Source organism: Etheostoma cragini, chromosome 11 (genome assembly GCF_013103735.1).
Source record: "Etheostoma cragini isolate CJK2018 chromosome 11, CSU_Ecrag_1.0, whole genome shotgun sequence".
Classification (NCBI taxonomy): Eukaryota; Metazoa; Chordata; class Actinopteri; order Perciformes; family Percidae; genus Etheostoma; species Etheostoma cragini.
The window spans coordinates 29284287-29305435 of record NC_048417.1 but is presented as its reverse complement, the minus strand read 5'-3'; the positions used below and the strand labels follow the sequence as shown (position 1 = coordinate 29305435).

The 21149-nt window shown below is 40.9% G+C and overlaps 1 protein-coding gene across 3 annotated transcripts in view; it reads right to left on the bottom strand.

The window, feature by feature from the left end:
• Nucleotides 1-21149, bottom strand: part of LOC117952985 (glycerol kinase-like) — a 31171-nt gene that overhangs the window by 3187 nt on the left and 6835 nt on the right. For all 3 annotated transcript variants that reach the window (XM_034885672.1, XM_034885674.1, XM_034885671.1), the window contains exons 3-17: nucleotides 19016-19122; nucleotides 18371-18448; nucleotides 17721-17800; nucleotides 17267-17404; nucleotides 16321-16430; nucleotides 15465-15531; nucleotides 13239-13274; nucleotides 10777-10844; nucleotides 10062-10104; nucleotides 9862-9942; nucleotides 5850-5928; nucleotides 5522-5618; nucleotides 4847-4931; nucleotides 2920-3040; nucleotides 1187-1330 (exon numbers count right to left, since the gene is read on the bottom strand). In XM_034885672.1, the coding sequence (XP_034741563.1) occupies nucleotides 1187-1330; nucleotides 2920-3040; nucleotides 4847-4931; nucleotides 5522-5618; nucleotides 5850-5928; nucleotides 9862-9942; nucleotides 10062-10104; nucleotides 10777-10844; nucleotides 13239-13274; nucleotides 15465-15531; nucleotides 16321-16430; nucleotides 17267-17404; nucleotides 17721-17800; nucleotides 18371-18448; nucleotides 19016-19122 (1334 nt within the window). The remainder of the gene's footprint in view (nucleotides 1-1186; nucleotides 1331-2919; nucleotides 3041-4846; nucleotides 4932-5521; nucleotides 5619-5849; nucleotides 5929-9861; nucleotides 9943-10061; nucleotides 10105-10776; nucleotides 10845-13238; nucleotides 13275-15464; nucleotides 15532-16320; nucleotides 16431-17266; nucleotides 17405-17720; nucleotides 17801-18370; nucleotides 18449-19015; nucleotides 19123-21149) is intronic.

Sequence of the window (21149 nt, the reverse complement as noted above, 5' to 3'; positions counted from 1 at the left end):
GGGGAACCTTCAGGGCCATGCAGGATTTCAAACCATGACGTCTTAGTGTATTACCAGCGGTAACCTTGGTAACTGTGGTCACAGCTCTTTTCAGGTCATGGACCAGCTCCTCCTGTGTAGTTCTGGGCTGGTTTCTCACCTTTCTTAGGATCATTGAGACCCCACAAGGTGAGATCTTGCATGGAGCCCCAGTCCGAGGGAGTTGGACAGTCATGTTTAGCTTCTTCCATTTTTTTATGATTGCTCCAACAGTGGACCTTCTTTCACCAAGCTGCTTGGACATGTCCCCGTAGCACTTTCCAGCCTTGTGGAGGTGGACAATGTTGTCTCTAGTGTCTTTGGACAGCTCTTTGGTCTTGGCCATGTTAGTAGTTGGATTCTTACTGATTGTATGGGGTGGACACTTGTCTTTATGCAGCTAACAACCTCAAACAGGTGCATCTAATTTAGGATAATAAATGGAGTGGGGGGGACATTTTGAAGGAAGACTAACAGGTCTTTTAGGGTCAGAATTGTAGCTGATAGACAGGTGTTCAAATACTTTTTTGCAGCTGTATCATACAAATAGTTAAAAAATTCATACATTGTGATTTCCGGATTTTTTTTTTTAGATTATGTCTCTCACAGTGGACATGCACCTACGTTGACAATTTCAGACCCCTCCATGACTTGTAAGTGGGAGAATTTGCAAAATAGCAGTGTGTTCAATTACTTATTTTCCTCATAGTATCAATATTATATAAACATTAATATAATAGACTAGATATTGTCATGAATTTCAGCTACTGCTATGTCATGATGACACACGTTTTCTGTTTTTAAAGGCTACATTACAGTAAAAGTTCCAGACTGTTCTAGCCGTTTTAATATTTGCATTTACCTCACAATTGGTGATTATTTATCAGAACTCTCATTGGGCCTCATTTATGAAACATGCGTACAACCTTAAACAGGCATAGGAGGGGCATACGCCGATTCCTACGCAAAGAAAAAAAAACACTGACCCCTAACCCCTGATCCTAACCACTGCAAAGAACACTGGTGATGATGACAACCTCCACTAAATAGCAGTAAATGAGGTATTACCTGACTATCTTTGAGAATCACATGCACATATTAACTGGATCAAGTAGTTTCAAAGAGCGCCACACATTTCCTCTGGGTGTTTTTTTTTCTCTCTTCTTACCGTCAGAGTTTATCTGAGGTTGATATTTCTCAGATGTGACGTGGGGGAGATGACTGGGGCTCAGGTTCCACACGCCCACCCCCTCTGCTGCCCCCGCTGCCATGGCTGCACCCAGAGCTGTGGTCTCCGACATGCTGGGGCGCACTAGCAGAAACATTCAAAATTAGGTACAGTGGGGCTCGAAAGTTTGGGCACCCCAAGTCAAATTTTGTGTTAATGTGCATAAAGAGGCCAAGAAAAGTATGAAAAATCTCCAAAAGGCATCAAATGACAGATTAGACATTCGTATAATATGTTACAAAAAGTTTGATTTATTTCATCATTTACACTTTCAAAATAACAGAAAAAAAAAAACATGACATCTGCAAAAGTTTGGGACCCCCGCACAGTTTCTAGCATGCACCCCCCCTTTGGAAAGCTGAGACCTGACAGTGTCATGGATTGTTCTCAATCATCGTCTGGAAAGACCAGGTGATGTCAAGCTTAAGGTTTTTAATGCCCAGACTCATCTGACCCCCCCAACAATCAGCACCATGGCTTCTTCTATATCCTATATCCAATATCCTCTGTTGGGAATGGAATTAGGAAATGGACGTCATCAGGAACAGTGGAAGTTAAACATCTGGAAGACCAAGAAAATATCAGACAGAACCGCTGGCAGGATTGGGAGAAAAGCAATTCCAGACCCCTGTTAGACTGCCCGATCCATCAAAAAGACCTGCAGACACTGGAGCTAGTACACCATTCCACTATAAAGAGATACTCGTACAAACATGGTCTTCATGGAAGAGTCATCAGAAGAAAACTTCTTCTACGTCCTCACTACAAACATCATGAACATAAAAACAAGCCTGATGCATTGTGGGAACAAGTTCTGTGGACCGATGAGGTTAAGGAGAACTTTTTGGCTGGAATAAGCAAAGGTACGTTTGGAGAAGAAAAGGCCCAAAATGTAATGAAAAGAATCTCTGTCCACTACAAGGTATTAACTCTGCAGGGGGCCCAAACTTCTGCTGATGGAATTTTTTGTTTTCTGTTGTTTTGAAAGTATAAATGATGAAATAAAAACTTTTTGTGACATTATACAAATGTCTAATCTGTCATTTGATGCCTTTTGGAGATTTTCCCATCTTTTTTTTTTTTTCTTTTCTTCAATGGGGGTGCCCAAACTTTCGAGCCCCACTGTACAATCCCTTTCCTTAAAACTAGGCAATTTCATTCATTCAAATGCAAAAATGTTTGTGTGTGACAGATGATCAGGGAGGAACTATGTACAAATGCTTAAGTCTAATGTCTTTGTACTTCGCGGGTACATAGGTAGGTGTAGGTCGCAGCTCTGTGTGTTTGTGTGTATGTGTGTGTCAAAAATGGGACAAAAGTCAGAAAGGGTATACATCCATGTTGAGTCAGTTTTATTCTATTATTTCTAAAACATTAAAGTTGTTGTGAAGCTGTTGGTGCTGACACAGCGTTTCATTTTAAACTTCTTTACCAATGTAGCTTACCTGTAACCAACAATGTGGTTAGTTAAAAAGAAAAAGAAGCGATTCAAATTGATGCAGCAGAAACCAGAGGAATGACCTGTGCTTTTGCCTAATACTTTCTCTGCATTGACTTATCAGCAGTTTGGATTGCATCTTTGCATGAATAGTACTGTATAACATAACTGACAAACACATGTGTATTGAATGTGCATGTACGAGTGCATGCGTGCGCTATTAGAGTCTTCTTACCTACGGGTATGCAGAGGATGTCGGCCTGCAGCTGCATCAGTAATCTGTTAGACGTCATACCTCCATCCACCTGCAGCTGTGTCAGAGGGACGCCGCTGTCCTGGTTCATCGCATCAAGGATCTGATACACACAACGTGCCACTCACTTAGGGAAGTCCGAACCACGGTCCGGACCATGGTTTTATGTTTTTGTTACATTGCATACATTTGATCTGGGAAATTTTCGTTTCACACGCCACACTACCTCCTGCCGTCATCACGTCATCCCAGATACTTGATCCGGATAACTGATTGGCTCGTCTCCCGTCTCGGTGACAAGAGCTTTTTCTACTGACTGCTGGTCTCCCCCTACTGCTGCGGCTCTTTTGCTACGTTGAGAAGCAAGAGACCGTAACTTTCTTTCTGGAGCATTCCTTCAGAGACTAACAGAAACCTACACTGTACATTTCCAACCACTTCGGATGTATTCTCGGTCTGCTCTGAGTGCTGACTCCGTCCCTCCCCCTCTCATGTAGCCTACCCACTAAGCACCATCGAGCTGTTCACACAAGGACAGCCTGCCACAGTTTCTTGTATTTGGTCCGAAAGTCCGAACCATCCAAAAAACTCTTTCACACTATAAACAAACTTTTGATCCAGACCACGACAACTTTCTCACCTGCAATTTTGGTTCGGACCAAACTGAAAAGTCCGAAAGTCCAGACCGACTGAGGTCTTAACCAGGGTCTTTTTACGATAACAACATAACTATTGGAATAAAGTTGGTATTTTCAGTGTCTTTGTTTCTATTAAAGGGACTACATGCTTCTTAGTTGGTTGAAAAATTTAAAAACCAAAAGATGCCTTAACCTTCACTGCATCAGTTTAAAAGTAGAATTAACCAGGCATATTTCACACAAATGTAGCCACTACTATGACTTTTTATGCAGGATTTCATATCATTAGGAGACCATAGAAGCGCAGACACACACACACACACACACACACGTTGATCCATATGCAGATAGCCATGGTGGCTTTTCAACGAGGGTTTGAAACGATTCTTGTGAAAGTCAGGTTATTTTAGAAAGTTGTTGGACGATTGCTTTGAAATATGCACAATACTTTTCAAGAGACGTGGCGAGTGCAAAGTTAGCAAGAGCCATCAAGTTACAAAGGCCACATGTGGAAATATACCAGGATTATTCTTTAAGCGATTTCATAATATGACCATTTGATGTGACATGTCAAACAAGCAACAACCACAGACACATACTGTACGTATTATAAAGCTGTGATGTATCTGCAGCCAGCTGTCACACACACACACACACACACACACACACAGGGCTGGGCGATATGGAGAAAATCAGAGTTCACGATATTTTTGACCAATTACATTGATGTGGATATTGCAAAGATATTGTAGGATTGACAACTGGTGCTTTCACAAAACATTTGTTTACAATGAGATTATAGATGATTAAACATTAATGTGGCAAACAGTTTCAAGTGAAAATTTATAGAACCCCCCCCCAGCTATATACTGTCTGTGTTTACATGAATGCAAAAAAAATAGTGTGGTTTTCCAATCTGCAATTCTTCAAATGATGTTTCTGCAAATGTTTCCCAACAGAAATATGAGTTAGCATGTGCTTGTTAATCTCAATTTAGAAAACGCAATTGTACATCACAATATCTCCACATTTAACATCATCACAACAGGATTCCATCAATGATAAATGATCCTATTGACTTATTGCCCAGCCCTAGTCACACATGGACAAGTATTGCTGTACCTTGCGGTCGTTGCTTTTGTCAATCACTTCCTTGGAAACAAAGGAACAAATCCCGCAGTCTGCTCTTGTACTTCATACTGCGGATGAAAGTCCAGAGGGACTCGCCAGAACTAAACAGGGTGAAGGAGAAGAGAGGAGACACTGCTCACCTCTCGGGTCTGAAAGCAGACGGCCTCCAGGGCAGCAAAGGCCAAATGGTTCCTGTTGGTGAACTGAGTGAGCCCACAGATGATGCTGGGAAACAACCAGGGGAAATCGATTCAAACGCACATCTATAATGTTGTCATTAAAAGGACCAGTGTTTAGGACTAAGTGAGGTTGCAGATTGTAACCAACCAAATAACCCCCCACCCCCACCCCTCCGTTTCCAAGTGTGTTGAGAAAAGACATGACATGCCCTCTCTAGACTTAAATTCTGGGCTATTGTAGCAACATGGCGCTGCCACATGGTGGGCTCCGTGGAAGAGGACCCACTCCCTATATAGATATGAAGGTCTCATTCTAAGCTATAGAAAACTCAACCATTCTTAGTTTCAGGTGATTATACACTAATGCTAATTATTAATATTATATTAAATTTCTGCCAATAGACATCCACAAACTGTGTATCCTACACACTGCTCCTTTAAGGCAGTTTATTGGATTAAAATTAGGTCTGCCATTGGTGTATTTTCATGCTGTGGACAATCCATGGGTACGAAACTACAAGAAATCTAACTCTAGAAAAAGTATCACATGTTTACTAGATTTTAAATGTTCTCCTCATTTTGAGAGTCAAATCACAGCATATAGTTCAGTCGTGTTTGAACAGCTGAGTGTCTCACCCTCTCGCACTAGGCTCCCAGTAGGGGGCATAGAGCCCGGAGAAAGCCGGCACAAAGTAGCAGCCGTAAGATGTGCCTGCTGCAGCTGCGAGCTTCTCTGAAATGACACAGGAGGAAGACTTGTCTGTCAAACTCAAATGTGTTGCTTTCTACATAATATAACTTAAAAGCACTTAAGCTTCTACATTCAGATTTTGGTTATGAATGAATCCCAGAGTGTTCTTTTCCTATCCAAGAATGCATCTGTGGTGTAGCCAGACCTTACTCCGCAGAGCTGTGGAGTAAGGTCTGCCAATGCGAGACTTGTAAGATGCAACAATGTTAGTACCGATCTCTGAGGAAGACTGCACGATGCCCATGTTGTCCTTCAGCCACCGCACCACTGCTCCCGCGATGGCTACAGAACCCTGGGAGGAAGAAAGAAAAACATTGGATCCAAATTAAATTGAATCCAAGATGGCGGCTAGTCTAAGGTCTGCTCAGTGTCTCTCTCTGGATTGATTTCATTTAAATGTATTCTACAGTATTCATTTCTTCCAAGTTGTAGTTTAAAGTTGTACAAGTTATTTACATGGAAATTTTATTTATAATTTTTAAGAAGATTGTGGACTTCTATGAGTTTTAAAATGAAACCATTCCTCTGCTCTGAGCCAATTTTGTTAACCTGAGCCTGATCCAACGGATCCTACTAGCTCAGAATAAACAGAGCTAGGCAAACGGGCCTGAGCCTGCTACATTCTCCTGGAGCTTGGGCTAACCAGCGTGAGCCTGCTACATTCTCCTGGAGCTTGGGCTAACCAGTGTGAGCCTGCTACATTCTCCTGGAGCTTGGGCTAACCAGCGTGAGCCTGCTACATTCTCCTGGAGCTTGGGCTAACCAGCGTGAGCCTGCTACATTCTCCTGGAGCTTGGGCTAACCAGCGTGAGCCTGCTACATTCTCCTGGAGCTTGGGCTAACCAGCCTGAGCCTACTACATTCTCCTGGAGCTTGGGCTAACCAGCGTGAGCCTACTACATTCTCCTGGAGCTTGGGCTAACCAGCCTGAGCCTGCTACATTCTCCTGGAGCTTGGGCTAACCAGCCTGAGCTTGCTACATTCTCCTGGAGCTTGGGCTAACCAGCCTGAGCCTGCTACATTCTTTTGGAGCCTGGGCTAACCAGCCGGGTTCTGTGAGCGGGCCTGGCTTGCTTTGTCACCGGGTCTCACCCATCATCCTGGAGGCTAGGAAAACGGGCCTGGCCTACTGCACTCTTCTGGAGCCTGGCCTAGCAAGCCTAAGCCAGTAACAACATTTTGTAAGCTGGACTATACTCTACAAGTATACTTGGTACTGTTAGTAGTTATTTTAATATTAGAAAATAATGACGATGGCATCTTTTTACATTTTAATTTTCTTGTCCCCGTTGGTCACTTGGAACCAGGCACAGATTCTAGGGTGAGTTGTTTTAATAATATGGTGGACATACAGGAAACAAAATAATGTTTTTCGCAGTGATAGGCCGAAGAAAGGTGGTGGCGTAGCTATCTATGTTAAGTCAAGATTTGGTGTATCAGTTGTTTTGTCTGAGTCTCTCTGTAGGCAAATGGAGTTTTTGGCTTTAATTGTTGAACTATTTAAGTCCCTTTCAATAACTGTTGTGGGGTGTTATAGACCTCCAAGGGGCCTCCAGGGAGGCTCTATCATCTTTAAAGCTTCTTTTGTCCAAATTAAACTATAGTGAACTTTTACTGGCCGAGGACTTAAATTGGGACTGGCAAAATGTTGTTTCTGATTAATTTAAATCTTTCTGATTCTATCAGTCTTAGCCAGTTGGTAAATGTACCTACAAGGCCTAATCTCAAAAACCCTGACAAATCTACTTTAATCGATTTGATTCTAACAAATGTCCCTCATAAATTTTTATTTATGGGTGTCTTTTGTAATGATCTGAGTGATCATTGTGTTATTGCTACTTTGAGAGGCATTAAAATGTACCAAATGTAAATCACAAATTATTAGAAAGAGGAATTTGAAAATTTTTAATCAACATGATTTATCTTTGATTAACTGGGGACAGCTAAGCCTGTTGTCTGACGTGGAACTCGCTTGGACACTTTTTAAGGAGAATTTTGAGAAAATTGTAACTAAGCGGGCTCCTTGTACAAAGTATAAAGTGAAGGGACGGGAAAACCCTTGGTTTTCACCAGGGTTGTCAGACATTATTCATCAGCGACATGTGGCATGGGCTAAAGCTAGAAATGGTGATTCTATCACTGACTGGTCCATTTTCAGACAACTAAGAAACAAATTTACCTCTTTTATTAAAAAGGCTAAATCAGAATATTATTTAATCAGTTACCAGTGAAAATCTCAATAATCCACAGACATTTTGGAAAGTCGTCAAGTCTCTTATTGTGAATAAAAGTAATAAAGCCCTCCCAAAATTTGTTTAAAAAAAGAAACTGTCTCCCGGTCTATGACAGAGTTGATGTCTTAAATTGCTTCAATGAGCATTTTGTATCAGTTGGTTCTCTGAGTCAACAGGAGTAGTCGATGTCACCCCATGCAAATACTCCCCAGTGTTTTCTGGAGAGCCTTCTAACTTTGTTTCTTTTACGGTGCAGCAGGTGCATGGAGCTCTTAAAGCGTTAGATCACAGAAAACCACCTTGACCAGATTTAATAGAGCCTTATTTTTTGAAAACTTTTTGCTTAGCCCCTTACAATTCTTTTTAATTTGTCAATTCAAAACAACGAAATACCATCAGTTTGGAAGTCAGCTTTTGTTACTCCTTTTTTTAAAAGGAGGTGATCCAGGACTTTTAACTAACTATCGGCCTATATCTCATTTATGTGGTTTGTCAAAAATTTTAGAATCCCTAGTTTCAGACCAAATTAAAAAGTTTTATACTCGAATGAACTTTCTGAACTGCAATCAGGCTTCAAGAAAAAGCACAGCACCATTACTGCGGTTACAAAAGTAATAAATGACATACTTGATTGAGAGCAATTCGGTGCATCACTTGTTCTCGATTTGTCAAAAGCATTAGACACAGTGGACCATGCGGTTTTAAAGCATAGGCTTCTTTGTCTGGGACTGTCTGATTGTGCAGTTTCCTGGTTCATGAATTAGCTGAGTGACAGGACTCAGTGTCTAAAATGTGACGGTTTATGTTCTGCATTAGTGAAGGTCCGCAAGGGGGTGCCCCAAGGTTCATTATTGGGTCCTCTCTTGTTTATTATGTATATAAATGACCTGGGCCTAAATGTCTTGGATGCTAATATGCATTTATATGCTGATGACACGATGATTTATTGTTTTGGATCGTCCCCAGCTAAAGCGGTTGAGTCTCCGCCGAAAGATTTTGATGTGATTCAACACACGCTTCTGCAGCTTAAACTGGTTCTCAATGCGGATAAAACTAAATTGATGTTGTTTAGTAACACTAAGAAGGTTTCTCAAGTTCCTCCTCCTGTGTTCACTCTGACTTAAAATGTCTTAGAGGTGGTTCATTCTTATAAGTACCTTGGCATTTGGCTAGATGATGCCCTCTCTTTTAAGCCTCATATAGACAACCTTGTGAAAAAATGTAAAACTCAAATTGTCCTTTTTCCTTTCGAAATTAATTTTGTTAGTTTTTTAAAGCAAAAAAGCAGCTAGGCACTGCAACATTTTTACCTGTCTTAGATTATGGTGACATGGTGTATAGGACCGTCTCAGCACAATGTCTGCATATGTACCATGCGTCTCTGAGATTTATTACAAATTGTAATACAAATTGTGAATTGTATTCCAGAGTGGGATGGCCATCACTGTCAAACAGGAGATCAGGGCATTGGCATATTTTTATCTATAAGGCCATGCTAATTCTGTTGCCATCTTACATCAGTAGTTTAATCACATGGAGAAGTGTTGGTTCCCATTCATTGCGATCAGATGATCACTTGCTGCTCTTAGTTCCATTTGCCCGTACAAATCTGGGAAAAAGGGCTTTTGTCTACTCTGCTCCTTCTGCATGGAACTCTTTGCAAAAAGACTTGAAATTATCTGAATTTATTCCTTTAAATGCTTTTATATCCAGATTGAGAGAATACATTGTAAACAGGTTTTTAATTATCTTTGTTGCATAACTTTTAAAAATGTAGTTGATTGTGTTTTTGCCTGCCTCTTGGCCAGGACTCCCTTAAAAAAAAAAAAAAAAAAAAAAAATAAGGAGGTTTTTAACCTCAACGGGACTTTACTGGTTAAATAAAAAAAAGATTAGCTCAGAGCAGCGGGCAGGTGCAAACGACAAACCAGGGTACACCACGGAGGACATTGTTGCAATGTGGAAAAAAAATTGGAAAAGCTTTCACACACTTCGAGTGCATAGCAGGCAGGCTCATCTTTTCCCAGTTTGTAAGCGACCGTGGTCAGCAGGCCGTGGTTTGACATCACAGGCTGAACAGAATCACAAGAAAGAACATCATACAGAGTGGGAAGTAACAACAGCACAGAAGACATGGAAGTCATTTACAATGTTAGTAGCACATCATATTTTCTTGGGCACAAAACCTTACCTTAGAACCTGTATTTCTGAGCAGGAAGCAACCGGTCCCGTACCTTAAGATAGCAAGGATGGAAAATAGGGGAAGGCAGATTAGAGAACTGTGATTGAATGTTGGAATGACTTTCTTCAAGACTTAGGAAAAATAACACCACTCATAAGTTAACCCTATGTCTGAATGATGGAGATACTCCCAATTCTTAACAAGTTATGAAGGACATTTATAACTTACCATCTATTTGATAGATTTGGAAACTTTAAGAACCCTTTAATGACAATTACAGTGACAAATCTGGTGACTCTTTCGGCATGCAAAGAGTTTTGTTCCCATAAACAGAGCTACTTTTCGCTCAGTGTATGTGCCCTCATTTGCTGTGGCTCTCCAAGCTTTTCCCTACGAGTAGAGGAATGCTGCGGCTTGTTCAGTCGACCAATCAGCAGCCAAACAAAAACATAAACGAGCTGGGAATGTGCACACCTAACCCCCGTGTGACGTAATCTAGCTACTCTTGACTCACGCATTAGCAGCATTTCACTGAAAACAGTTGTCAACATTTATCATGTTTTACAAGCCTTGAATGTTATGCAATGTTGGTACCTCAGCTGGCATCTTGCTTTAACCCTAAAAGGAAGAATGATGAAAACCATAACCAGCACAACGTGAATTGCAAACCCCGCAGGCTAGCAGTAGCAAAGCGGTCAAATGAAGGAAATGGGCGATGTCTTACGTGTTTTTGGCCTGGCCTTCCTGGAAGCACATCTGACCAACCAGTGCAGCCGATTGGTCGCCAAGACACTGAGAGAAACAAGGCCGCAGTTAGAGGGCCATGTTTGCATTTACACACATGCTCACAAACACACAAAATGAAGCTTAACCTAAAACTAGAGCCTGAGCAGTACTGCCTGTTAAAGACTAATATCAATAATAATCCAGCAACAATATACCAGCTGAAATGACTTTAACAATGATTCAATGATTAATAGAAATTATTAAAATTAGGTTATTAAAGACTGTTAAAAATGTACTAATGAAAAAAAATCGATGAGAACATTGTCAAATGCGGGGGAAGGGGGGTGCGCGCAAGGCACGGGTCGCGTGTCGGTAAACATAATGACCTCTCACCGCTGTCAACGTTTTTTGTGCCTCTGATTCACATCTTCATGTCAGTCTGCAAGTAGCTTGTCCATTCATCTGTCACGATGGAACTTCATTCAAAGCTGAGCTCCACCAGACAGCCTGCAATTGTTGAGGAAGGTTATGTGAAGCTTTATCTGAAATTTTGGACGTGTGGGGGCTATTTCTTTCTTAGCTGAAGCCGACAACGGGACAATACTATTCTTACTTTATGTTGGCAATGCAAGCTGGAGCGACGTAGCAGAGGACGTTGAGTTGCAGAAGTTGCAGTGAGGAATATTTTAGGAGCAGTGTTAGCAGTGCAGAGAGGTGGTGGCCCATACTAACTTTAGCTGTAAGTGTTAGCTATTTGCTTGTGCCGGGAAAAAGAACTTGACCGCGAACAGATGTGCCGGGCGAGCAGTCAATCAGTGGGAGCTAATAGAAGCTAGCTGGTGTGAACTGACAGCTGACCAATAGTTTAGACTCTCTCTCTATTGATCCCCAACGTTACAGCTGTAGCACGCTGGGTTTACGTTTGTACACGTATATCTGGAAACCCGGCATGGCTGTAAAACAACACAGAGGCCAAAACTGGAATCAACAGTATCCCATCAACAGTACTATTGCTCATCTCAAAAAGAACACATGCTGAGCGTGCAGGTTAACACCTCATACATGCTTTTCTTGCCTACATTTTTACCCCCAAAAAAGTGATGCAGTTCCCACATACTTTGGCCCTCTGAAATGATTCTGAGGTCATTGGGAAGTTAACACTCTCAATTTGTTGTTTCTAGTGTCAGTGTGACACTAGGCCTTACTGACACAGAGCTAAAGAGGTTAGAAAAGAGAATTTCAATTTCCGTCCAAGTAAATCATCTGTAAAATTATTAAAAAACACTATTGTAAGCATATTACATGGGGTACATACAAAACTAGTACCCTAGCCACATGTCTCAACTTAGAACAGAAAAAAAGAAAAAAAAAGAAAAACACTCAGGAAATGGATATTTTATGAAGTTATTTCTACTGATATGTCTATGCGTTTTTCTCATTTCCTTTCAGAAAAAAGCCCAAAAAGTGCATAATACAACACTTCTCAAATTAAAAAACACATCCACATTGCTCACACACATACCTGAAATAACTACATGCATACATTTATAGAAATAAGTAATTATAAATTGAAGAAATGGTGAAATGCGATAAGTCAGCCTTATTTTTGCTTTGACACAGCTGGAGCCATCACAGGGTTACAATTTTTTGGTCGTATATAGTATCAATCAACTCGTCTTCTTATTGCCTAAACAGAGAAACCGGTTTCATAACAGTTTGTTGTAACTGGATGGAATAGCTGTCAACTATTGACAGCTATTCCATTGACTCTTCAGCTTTGTTTACGAGGAAACTCGGCCAGAATCTACAAGATTGTGAGCAGCTCGTTTTGAATAAAAAGGATTGGATGTACTTATTCTTTGAACTGTTGGCGATGTAGGGAAAAAAAGTTTATGGCGACCTTTCCACGCTGTGAATAAAGACACGAGGAAACAGGTAGGGATGCACACTTGACTTTAGACAGAAACGGTGCCGAATCTTTCTGTGTTTCTTTACTTCATAACGTGATTATAACCGCTGTAAGTCATCTTATGGTTTGTGTGTGGGCTTATTGGAATCATGAGACTTTAAGATTACTAATGATGTGCTGCATGAGCGTGTTTATGAAGAATTAACGCTTGCAATTTATGAGTGAAGATAACGTCTTCTAAAATGGAGAAAACGGCCCGTCAGCGGGACCGTGCTGGCAGAGAGGTTAACAGTCTGGCAGATGCATTCAGTAACTCTCAGCCTTCTAACTGACCACAAAGTTAAAGGAAAACATCTCAAAGAAAAACAAACTGCACAGCATACATTGCCTTCCTACAAGGATACCTGTAGGTTGTTTTTCAATGAGCACTGTGCACTGCATTTTATTTGGTCGGAGTGTGTGGTGATGTCGCAGCATCATGGGTGCAACCTATTTTCTGATGCTTTTTTGTCCTTTGCCAATCACACTTATGAACATGCAAAAGTGCTTACCCCAGAGATTGGAACTCCTGCAAGAGAGCTGGATTTCTAGTGAGAGAGAAACACACACCTGTTTAGAGTTTGGATGGATGACTGCAGGATAATGCTGACTGTTCTGGTCTTACAAAACACACAGTTAATACTATAGTGCGTTTAGACTGAAAACATCTGGATCAAGCCAGAAGGTGCAGAAGGACATTGTAGGAAATCCAATATAAGAGATAGGCAAATACCTGTTTGTAGCCAATAATGCAATAATCCCATGTAACAAAAAAAACATTCATATAAAAAGGGCAGTTTCACACATGTGGCTTGTTTGCTTTGTTCCAATTAAGGGGCTTTAAAGAAACAACTGTTGCACTTGCCCCTTGGTTTGTTTGTGTGTTTTCACACAGTAGCGATTTCAACGGCGGTACAAAGCAGTCTCAAAGTTGTCAACAAATGTAACGGAAGAGCAAACTGTCCTCTCCTTGGTCAGAACCAATGGAAAGCGATTGCTGTGGTCACCTATGCCTGAACTGATCGTTTTTCATTTGGGCAAGTTTCAAAGTGCAATTTAATAATTCATGTGTACACTTATTTTATAATACTATTTGCTATATTTTGTACACTTATACTCTGTACACGTATCCATCTTTGCTGTTGCAAACCACAATGTCCCCATTATGGGACAAATAAAAGGTTTTTCTTCTCTTTTCTTAAACAAGCCAGGTGTGAAAACACCCTTAGTAGGATAGGAAATATTAACAGAATTGCCTTTTATGTATAGGACTTTATTTCTTTAACATGAATCATGAAATGTTCACTACAAAAAAATATAAAGAAAAAAGAAAAATTGTGGCTGTAGTAATCCCATTGACAATTTAATGACTCGGTATATTATCAGTGCATATTTCAAGCTTATTGTCATAAGCTGCAATGATGGAATACATACTGCATCAACAGGAAAAGAGTCATCGCAGTCAGGCAGAGCTTTTGTATTACCTAATAGGGACTTGATGCACAAGGATTATCATCTTTGGAAAGTTATCACACTAACAGTTGGAACACCCCTGCCAGTTAAAGAACAGATCTGCAGAAAGATTGTTTACGTGTCTATCTCTCGTTGATGGAATTTGACCATTTCAGTCCAAGAATGATTAAGGACTTTTCCACTTAAATGTGCTGTTAAACAATGTAAACATCAGCATAATGCAGTGATAGGTATAATAAAGTGAAGCAAGAGTAGTAAAAGCCAAAGAGTAAGACTGTGTCTCCTTTCTTAATAGCGGATCTCTTCTAGCATTTTTAGAAACACCAGTAGAGGATGTGGGTAGAGGCTTTCCAACAGTCAATATTAAGGAACAAATATACTATGGGGTAAAAGAACAAGACAAGGTTAAAAGCTAGTATTGTTAATGTGCTTAATTGTGGCCGAATTGTTGCAGGGATACCCAAGACACATAAAAATGGGGAAAACAAACAAAGCTTCCACGTTGCTGATCTCTGGACGGCAGGGTAAAGGTGCAGGTTACATAAAACAGCTTGCATGTAACGCTGTGCTGTCGGCAGGAGATAAGATACGAGCAGTGGACACACGGAAACATTTTACTAAAATTTGTCATAGTAATCAATACCTCCCTTACTCTTTGTTGTATGTAAAATAATAATAGTAAACTGAAAATCATTTCAAACACGTGGTAAAACATACAACGGACAAAAGTCAGTCAAAGTAAAACCTTACACAAGCAAAATGTATGCACGAGTTTTAATGTATGAATTTAGCTGCGGCTTAAAACTTCTATTTGAAAACTACATTATTTGCACACACTGCCATCTCTGGCATCAACTCATCAATACCAATTCTTTAAATCATAGTTCATGTCGGTTTTTTAAAATACTCTTAATGAGACTGTCTTTTATTTGAAATACTCATTCTCTCCAGCAGAAACTAAAAAGTCAACTCTAAAGGACAATTATAATTTAGCTGGAAGTCCTTTATTATTTCACTATCAACACCATCTGCACATTGTCTGATGAATTAGACACTGTATCTTATCAGGTGAGTTTTATGGTCACCACAGTGATTCAAATACTTTTATGAAAGCATTCACCAGAATATTTTATGGTTATAGTTAGCCTTCATTTACACAGATTTTGTTCTCCAACAAGGTCAGGTCTTATCAGCTCCATCTCGAAACACAGTCTTACTAAAACAGAAACGACCCAGCGCGTTGGAAATCCTTTAACTAAGCTTACCATCCAGCCGTATATTTCAGAGGAGCTACGGACTTTGGGGAGGATTTCCATCGGCACGTCAAAGTACCTAGAAGCAGCAAAAGAGCAATCGGTCATGACGGTGCAGGTTTATAGTAGTCCAAACACAACAGACAGGAAAAAGGATTGGGTTTGACATTTAGCGGATGTGCAGTACAGGCTGACTGTTTCAGGGGAATATGAGGCAAGGTTATTATAGGATTTCATTGTATTTCTTTTGTGTGTTTGCTAGTTTTAGTTTCAGGTTTGCACCAAAGGTTTAGTTTTAATATATCAAGTATAATGTTTTAGAAATACATATGCATACAAAACACAGGGATGGAGAACTGGTAGAAAGGGCCATGTTTACAGTTTTTCCTTTGCGCTACTTTAGTGTCTGATGTGAAGCAATTACAGCACAGTGCCATCTCCTGAAAGGCATGTCTGTTTGGTGTCAGTGGTTCACCGTCTACAGAGTTGACAGAAATTCATGCGGTCTCTTTTTCGGTCATAATTTATTAGTCTTTACCTTACATTAAAAAATATTAAGTTTATATCAGTCTTTATAGCAATAAAGTTTCAGTTTAGTTTTATCTTTAACATATTTGAGCTTTAACTCATTTTCAGTTTACTAAAAATATTTTTTATTTTGGCTTTGGCTTAACACTGGTTAGCTGAGTCTTTAAAGTGAGCCTGTGTTTTTTGTTTTGTTTTATTTGTTCTTTAAAACAGAGAAACACAGTTTCCCATCTTCCACATTTCCCAGTGAAACATCCAGTTGTTTACATGCTCATCAAATGGTCCACTGTGTGTGTGTGTGTGTGTGTGTGTGTGTGTGTGTGTGTACACGTTTTTTTACCTGCAGAGTTCAGGATCCCAGTCCATGCTGTGAATGTTGAAGAGCATGGTGCGGCTAGCATTTGAGACGTCTGTACAGTGGACCCCCCCGTTCTTCCCCCCCGTCAGACACTGAGGAAAAACAAACCCTGAACTAAGGCTACATCCACACTACTACATTTTCAATTTCAAACAGTGGTTTGAAGGGAAATCATTCTCTGTCCGCGCAAGTGTTTAGGATAATGTCAATTTTATTTCTATAGCACATTTAAAAACAACAACAGTTGACCAAAGTGCTGAACAGGGTCGATGTCAAATACATAAATAAGAAGTATAAAAATCACTCCAACCAAAATACATCACAAGGAGACAACACTTAGCCGTTTTAGAAATGATCTCCATCCGTATCAACACTTCTCAAAACTCACATCACATACATACATTCTCTAGCATGGGCTTGCTTGTGCAAACAGAAAGCTGAGTTTCTGACAGTCAGCGGTTGAAAGTCATTGATGTATAGGTAACATACAGGGAAGAAGAAAGAAAGAGCAACGGTGAAAAGTAAGAGCAGGGAATTATTAGTAGCAACAACGAGGTGGACTGTTACTAAAAGGTATGGAAAATACCTAACTGGTAAGACTGACGTCGTTTCCAAAGGTCTCCGATTGTGGCCTTCCAGACTACAGAGCAACCCCGGAGCGCTCAAACCAAAATGGGGGAAGCAGTTTACGAAATGTTTCTGTTCTAGAGGTTGGGACTCGGCGAAGTGGTGTGGACGTGAGGCGTAAAGATATTTGTTTTTAAACCAAAACATTGAAGTGTCAATGTAGCCCAAGTCTGCATTATAAAGGTTGCAAATTTGAATCTGTAGATTTGGTGAACCTGGAAACTTATTTGTTTTGAATGTGTTCTCTATCTTGTGATTTTAAAGAGCTGGTGCACAGCTGAAGGCTTTAAGCAGCTCTTACCCAGATGATCCAGGAGTCCACCGTGCCAAACATGGCGCGCTCATCCTGCACTGCCTGTCGCACTTCGTCCACGTTGTCAATTAACCATCGGAGCTTCACTGCACTGAAGTAGGTGCTGATGGGAAGGCCTGTCTTGTGCTGGAGAGACAAAAGTAGAAATACAGGTTTTTGTTTGGTATAAAATGAAGGTAAATATGCTCAAATATTAGAAAGCCAAAAAAGGCAAATAACCCACACTTTTGAGTTCTCTTCTAAAGCGAAGCAGTAGTAAATGACAACCGTATGAATATACAAGACCTTTAGTAAGTTAGACTCAAAGGATTCCATTCAGCCATGCCTATGTTTTCTATACATGCTTAGCCTGATACATTACTTGAGTTTGTGAACAATGCAGCCTGAATTTAAAATCTGAAAACTAAAAACAAATGACAGATTTCTTGTCCATCTCCCTCACCTTGAGGTGGTTCTTGTTTTGGCCCGGAGCTTTGTTAATAAGACCCTCCACTGTTGACTGTGTGCGCAGGTCCAGCCAAACTACAGACAAAGCAGAGGACGGCTTACGCATGGGAATATAAAATATCTAGATTAGACAGATATTTCTGTATGACTTTAGGCCAATCAAAAAATAAACTTACGTTATGACCACATAAAATAATGAATGAAACTATATGAGCGACTGTCTCTGCATATGCAGCATCATTTAGAACGTAACCACCAATAAACCATCAGAAAATAACTTTTTTGGGGGGGGAGAATTAAAGCCCAGAGAACTTTAGACCCTGGTAACTGAAGGCGAAACGCAACGAGTTCGTAGGACACTACGATGTGATGCAACAGTCATGTGCTGGGCTGTTTCCCAGATGACAAAATCTCCCCGTTTGCTCAATTAAAGATAGACATAAAGAAGTCTAAATTTGATCTAAGTTTGTCTACAAATAAAGTTTAATTAAACCTTTATATTTGTACTATTCTATTTGCCTTACTGATTTATTGTTAATTTACGTGTCTAAAAAGGCCTTCATTTTAAATCATTACAGAATTTATGTATAAATACAAAATATTTTCGCAATGATATTTGTTTGTTCAGATGCAAAATGCACCCACCAATGGCGTTGTAGAGTGGCTCTCCTGTCTCTCTGTCCCACACCAAGGTCGTCTCTCTCTGATTGGTCACCCCCACCGCTGAGAAAACAGCAACAACATAAATGTCAATATATCCCTCTTCCACCCATTCTTCTCTGTGAGGTGTGGTTAAAGGCCCTGACACACCAGCCCCGAGTTGGCCAAAAAAAGTGCATTGGAACACATCGAAGCAATGCCGACGGCTCGCTCAAAATACAGTGTCATATTTTTCTAAAATAATTCACTAAAACGTGTTTCTGAAAACATTTTAAGCGAGGAACAGGCCGCGCAGCTGCTGAATCTCAGATTGACAGGTCAGTTTGAAAGATTTTCCTCAGATTTTGAGAGACTCTAATCATGCTCATCCCACTTGTCATTTATGGGTTAGCATTCCACCAATCAGATTGGTGGACTGCCGGTAGTGCCCGCCTTCCGACCAAGTCAGGTCGGCCAAAATGAAGGCCGCTGGCCCCTCCGATGGACGGCCCACCAAACAGACTCGAGTCACCCACCTCGCCAGACTGTCCGACGGACCATTTTCGGGTTGGTGTGGCCTTAACAGTCTGCTTTCGTTCTCTCATCCAGCTACATGTGTGGGTGGGGTAAAAAACAACAAGAGTGTCCCACCTTTTATGTTGGAGATGTTGATGCTGAGCTGACAGAGTTTCTCACAGGTCCTCTCCATGCACTCATACACCGACTGCATTATCTCTTTGGGGTCCTCCTCCACCCAGCTGATCCAAACACAAATACAGGCATGTAAATGTGTGCAAAAACACATGTACAGTATGTTTTGTACTTAGTCCAGAGAGATACAAAACGTGTCAACAAAATAATCGCCATACAGTGTAGCCGAGTGTGGTGTTACTGCCTGTCACAAGGCTGTATACAGTTAGTGGCTTTGGGGTTACAGGTTGAATGCTCTAGCCGTTTGCAGGGTTCATGTGTGCGGTAAACATTTCCATGGTAACAGCGAGTTCCACCAATCATAGACTTTGGTGTTACACACTACACAAAACAGTCAAGATTTCTCCAATTTTAAAAATGAATGTTTTATGGTTTCTTTACTCCTCTGTGACGGTTAACAGACATATCTTTGATTTGTCATCATGAGTTTCTGAAAACACTGAAATTGACATTTTTCACCCTTTTGTCATATTAGAGACCAAACAACTAATTGGTACATTGAGGAAAATAATATTTCAGCCCAAGTGTTCATCACCCAGATTTGAAATAGAGTAGACAATAACATCTGAATATGTATCAACCAAAGCATCTGAGTCCAACCCTGAACTCTGACTGGATTTACCGTAAAATGGAAACTGGAGTTTTTGGTTCCAGAACAGCCGATTCGTGTTGGTTCAATTAACTCGCAGTAGGTTGACTCTGAGGAGTTAAGCGTTTGCACCACCACCATACAAAGGCAAAATGAATGGAGCCATGATACTACGATTCACCATAGTAACAACCACAAACAAAAAGGTTGGCGGAAATACTCATTTGCACATACAGCGAGGTTGAAAAGATATTTATTGACAATATATGCAACACGGCTGATATAAAAGAAAAAATTTGAGTGGGAGAAAATTGCTGCTAGAGTAAATGCCCAACATATTGGATTTATATCATATGTAAATCATAAGTGTACTATTACATTTAGGCGCAATGCTGCAGGGGAGAAAGTCCTAGTACTAGTCCCATTCTGAGGCTGCAGCACCACCATAGACGCCTTCCCTTGTACACAGAAATAAGATGGTTATCCCAAGGAAAATCGCTGACCAGAGCGTTTGAGTTACGAGAGCCACGGCAGAGATTTCTCTCACAAAAGAAATGACCGCTGGAAGCACATTTCAGTGACGAGGAATGGGTGGCAAAACTGGCTTACTTAAGCAACTTATTCAACCTGCTCAATGAACTCAATCTGTCACTTCAGGGGAAAAGGACAACTGTCTTCAAGTTGGCAGACAAAGTAGCTGCATTTAAAGCCAAACTGGATTTGTGGGGACAGAGCAACAAAGGAATATTGGATATGTTTCAAACGTTAGCGAGGATTTTGGGCGAGACTGAGCCTGATCCGTCATTCTCCCAGCTGGTGCACGATCACCTGCTTTTAAAAGATTTCAAGCTCTACTTCCCAACCAAAAAAGACCCACGAACTGCCAATGGATCCGTGACCAACTTGTCAACAAACCAGGTGAATCCAGAATGTCTGTGTCAGACGCGTTATTTGTGATTTAGAGTTATGGTGGGCTTTTAAATAAAATTTTACTAAAACTTTATAGTTGTTCTTGTAGTATATCTCCATCCATCCATCCATCTTCATCCGCTTATCCGGTATCGGGTCGCGGGGGCAGCAGCTCCAGTAGAGGACCCCAAACTTCCCTTTCCCGAGCCACATCAACCAGCTCCGACTGGGGGATCCCGAGGCGTTCCCAGGCCAGGTTGGAGATATAATCTCTCCACCTAGTCCTGGGTCTTCCCCGAGGCCTCCTCCCAGCTGGACGTGCCTGGAACACCTCCCTAGGGAGGCGCCTAAAAGGCATCCTTACCAAATGCCAGAACCACCTCAACTGGCTCCTTTCAACGCAAAGGAGCAGCGGCTCTACTCCGAGCTATTCGTGGATGACTGAGCTTTTCACCCCATCTCTAAGGGAGACGCCAGCCACCCTCCTGAGGAAACCCTTTTCGGACGCTTGTACCCTGGATCTCGTTCTTTCGGTCATGACCCAGCCTTCATGACCATAGGTGAGGGTAGGAACGA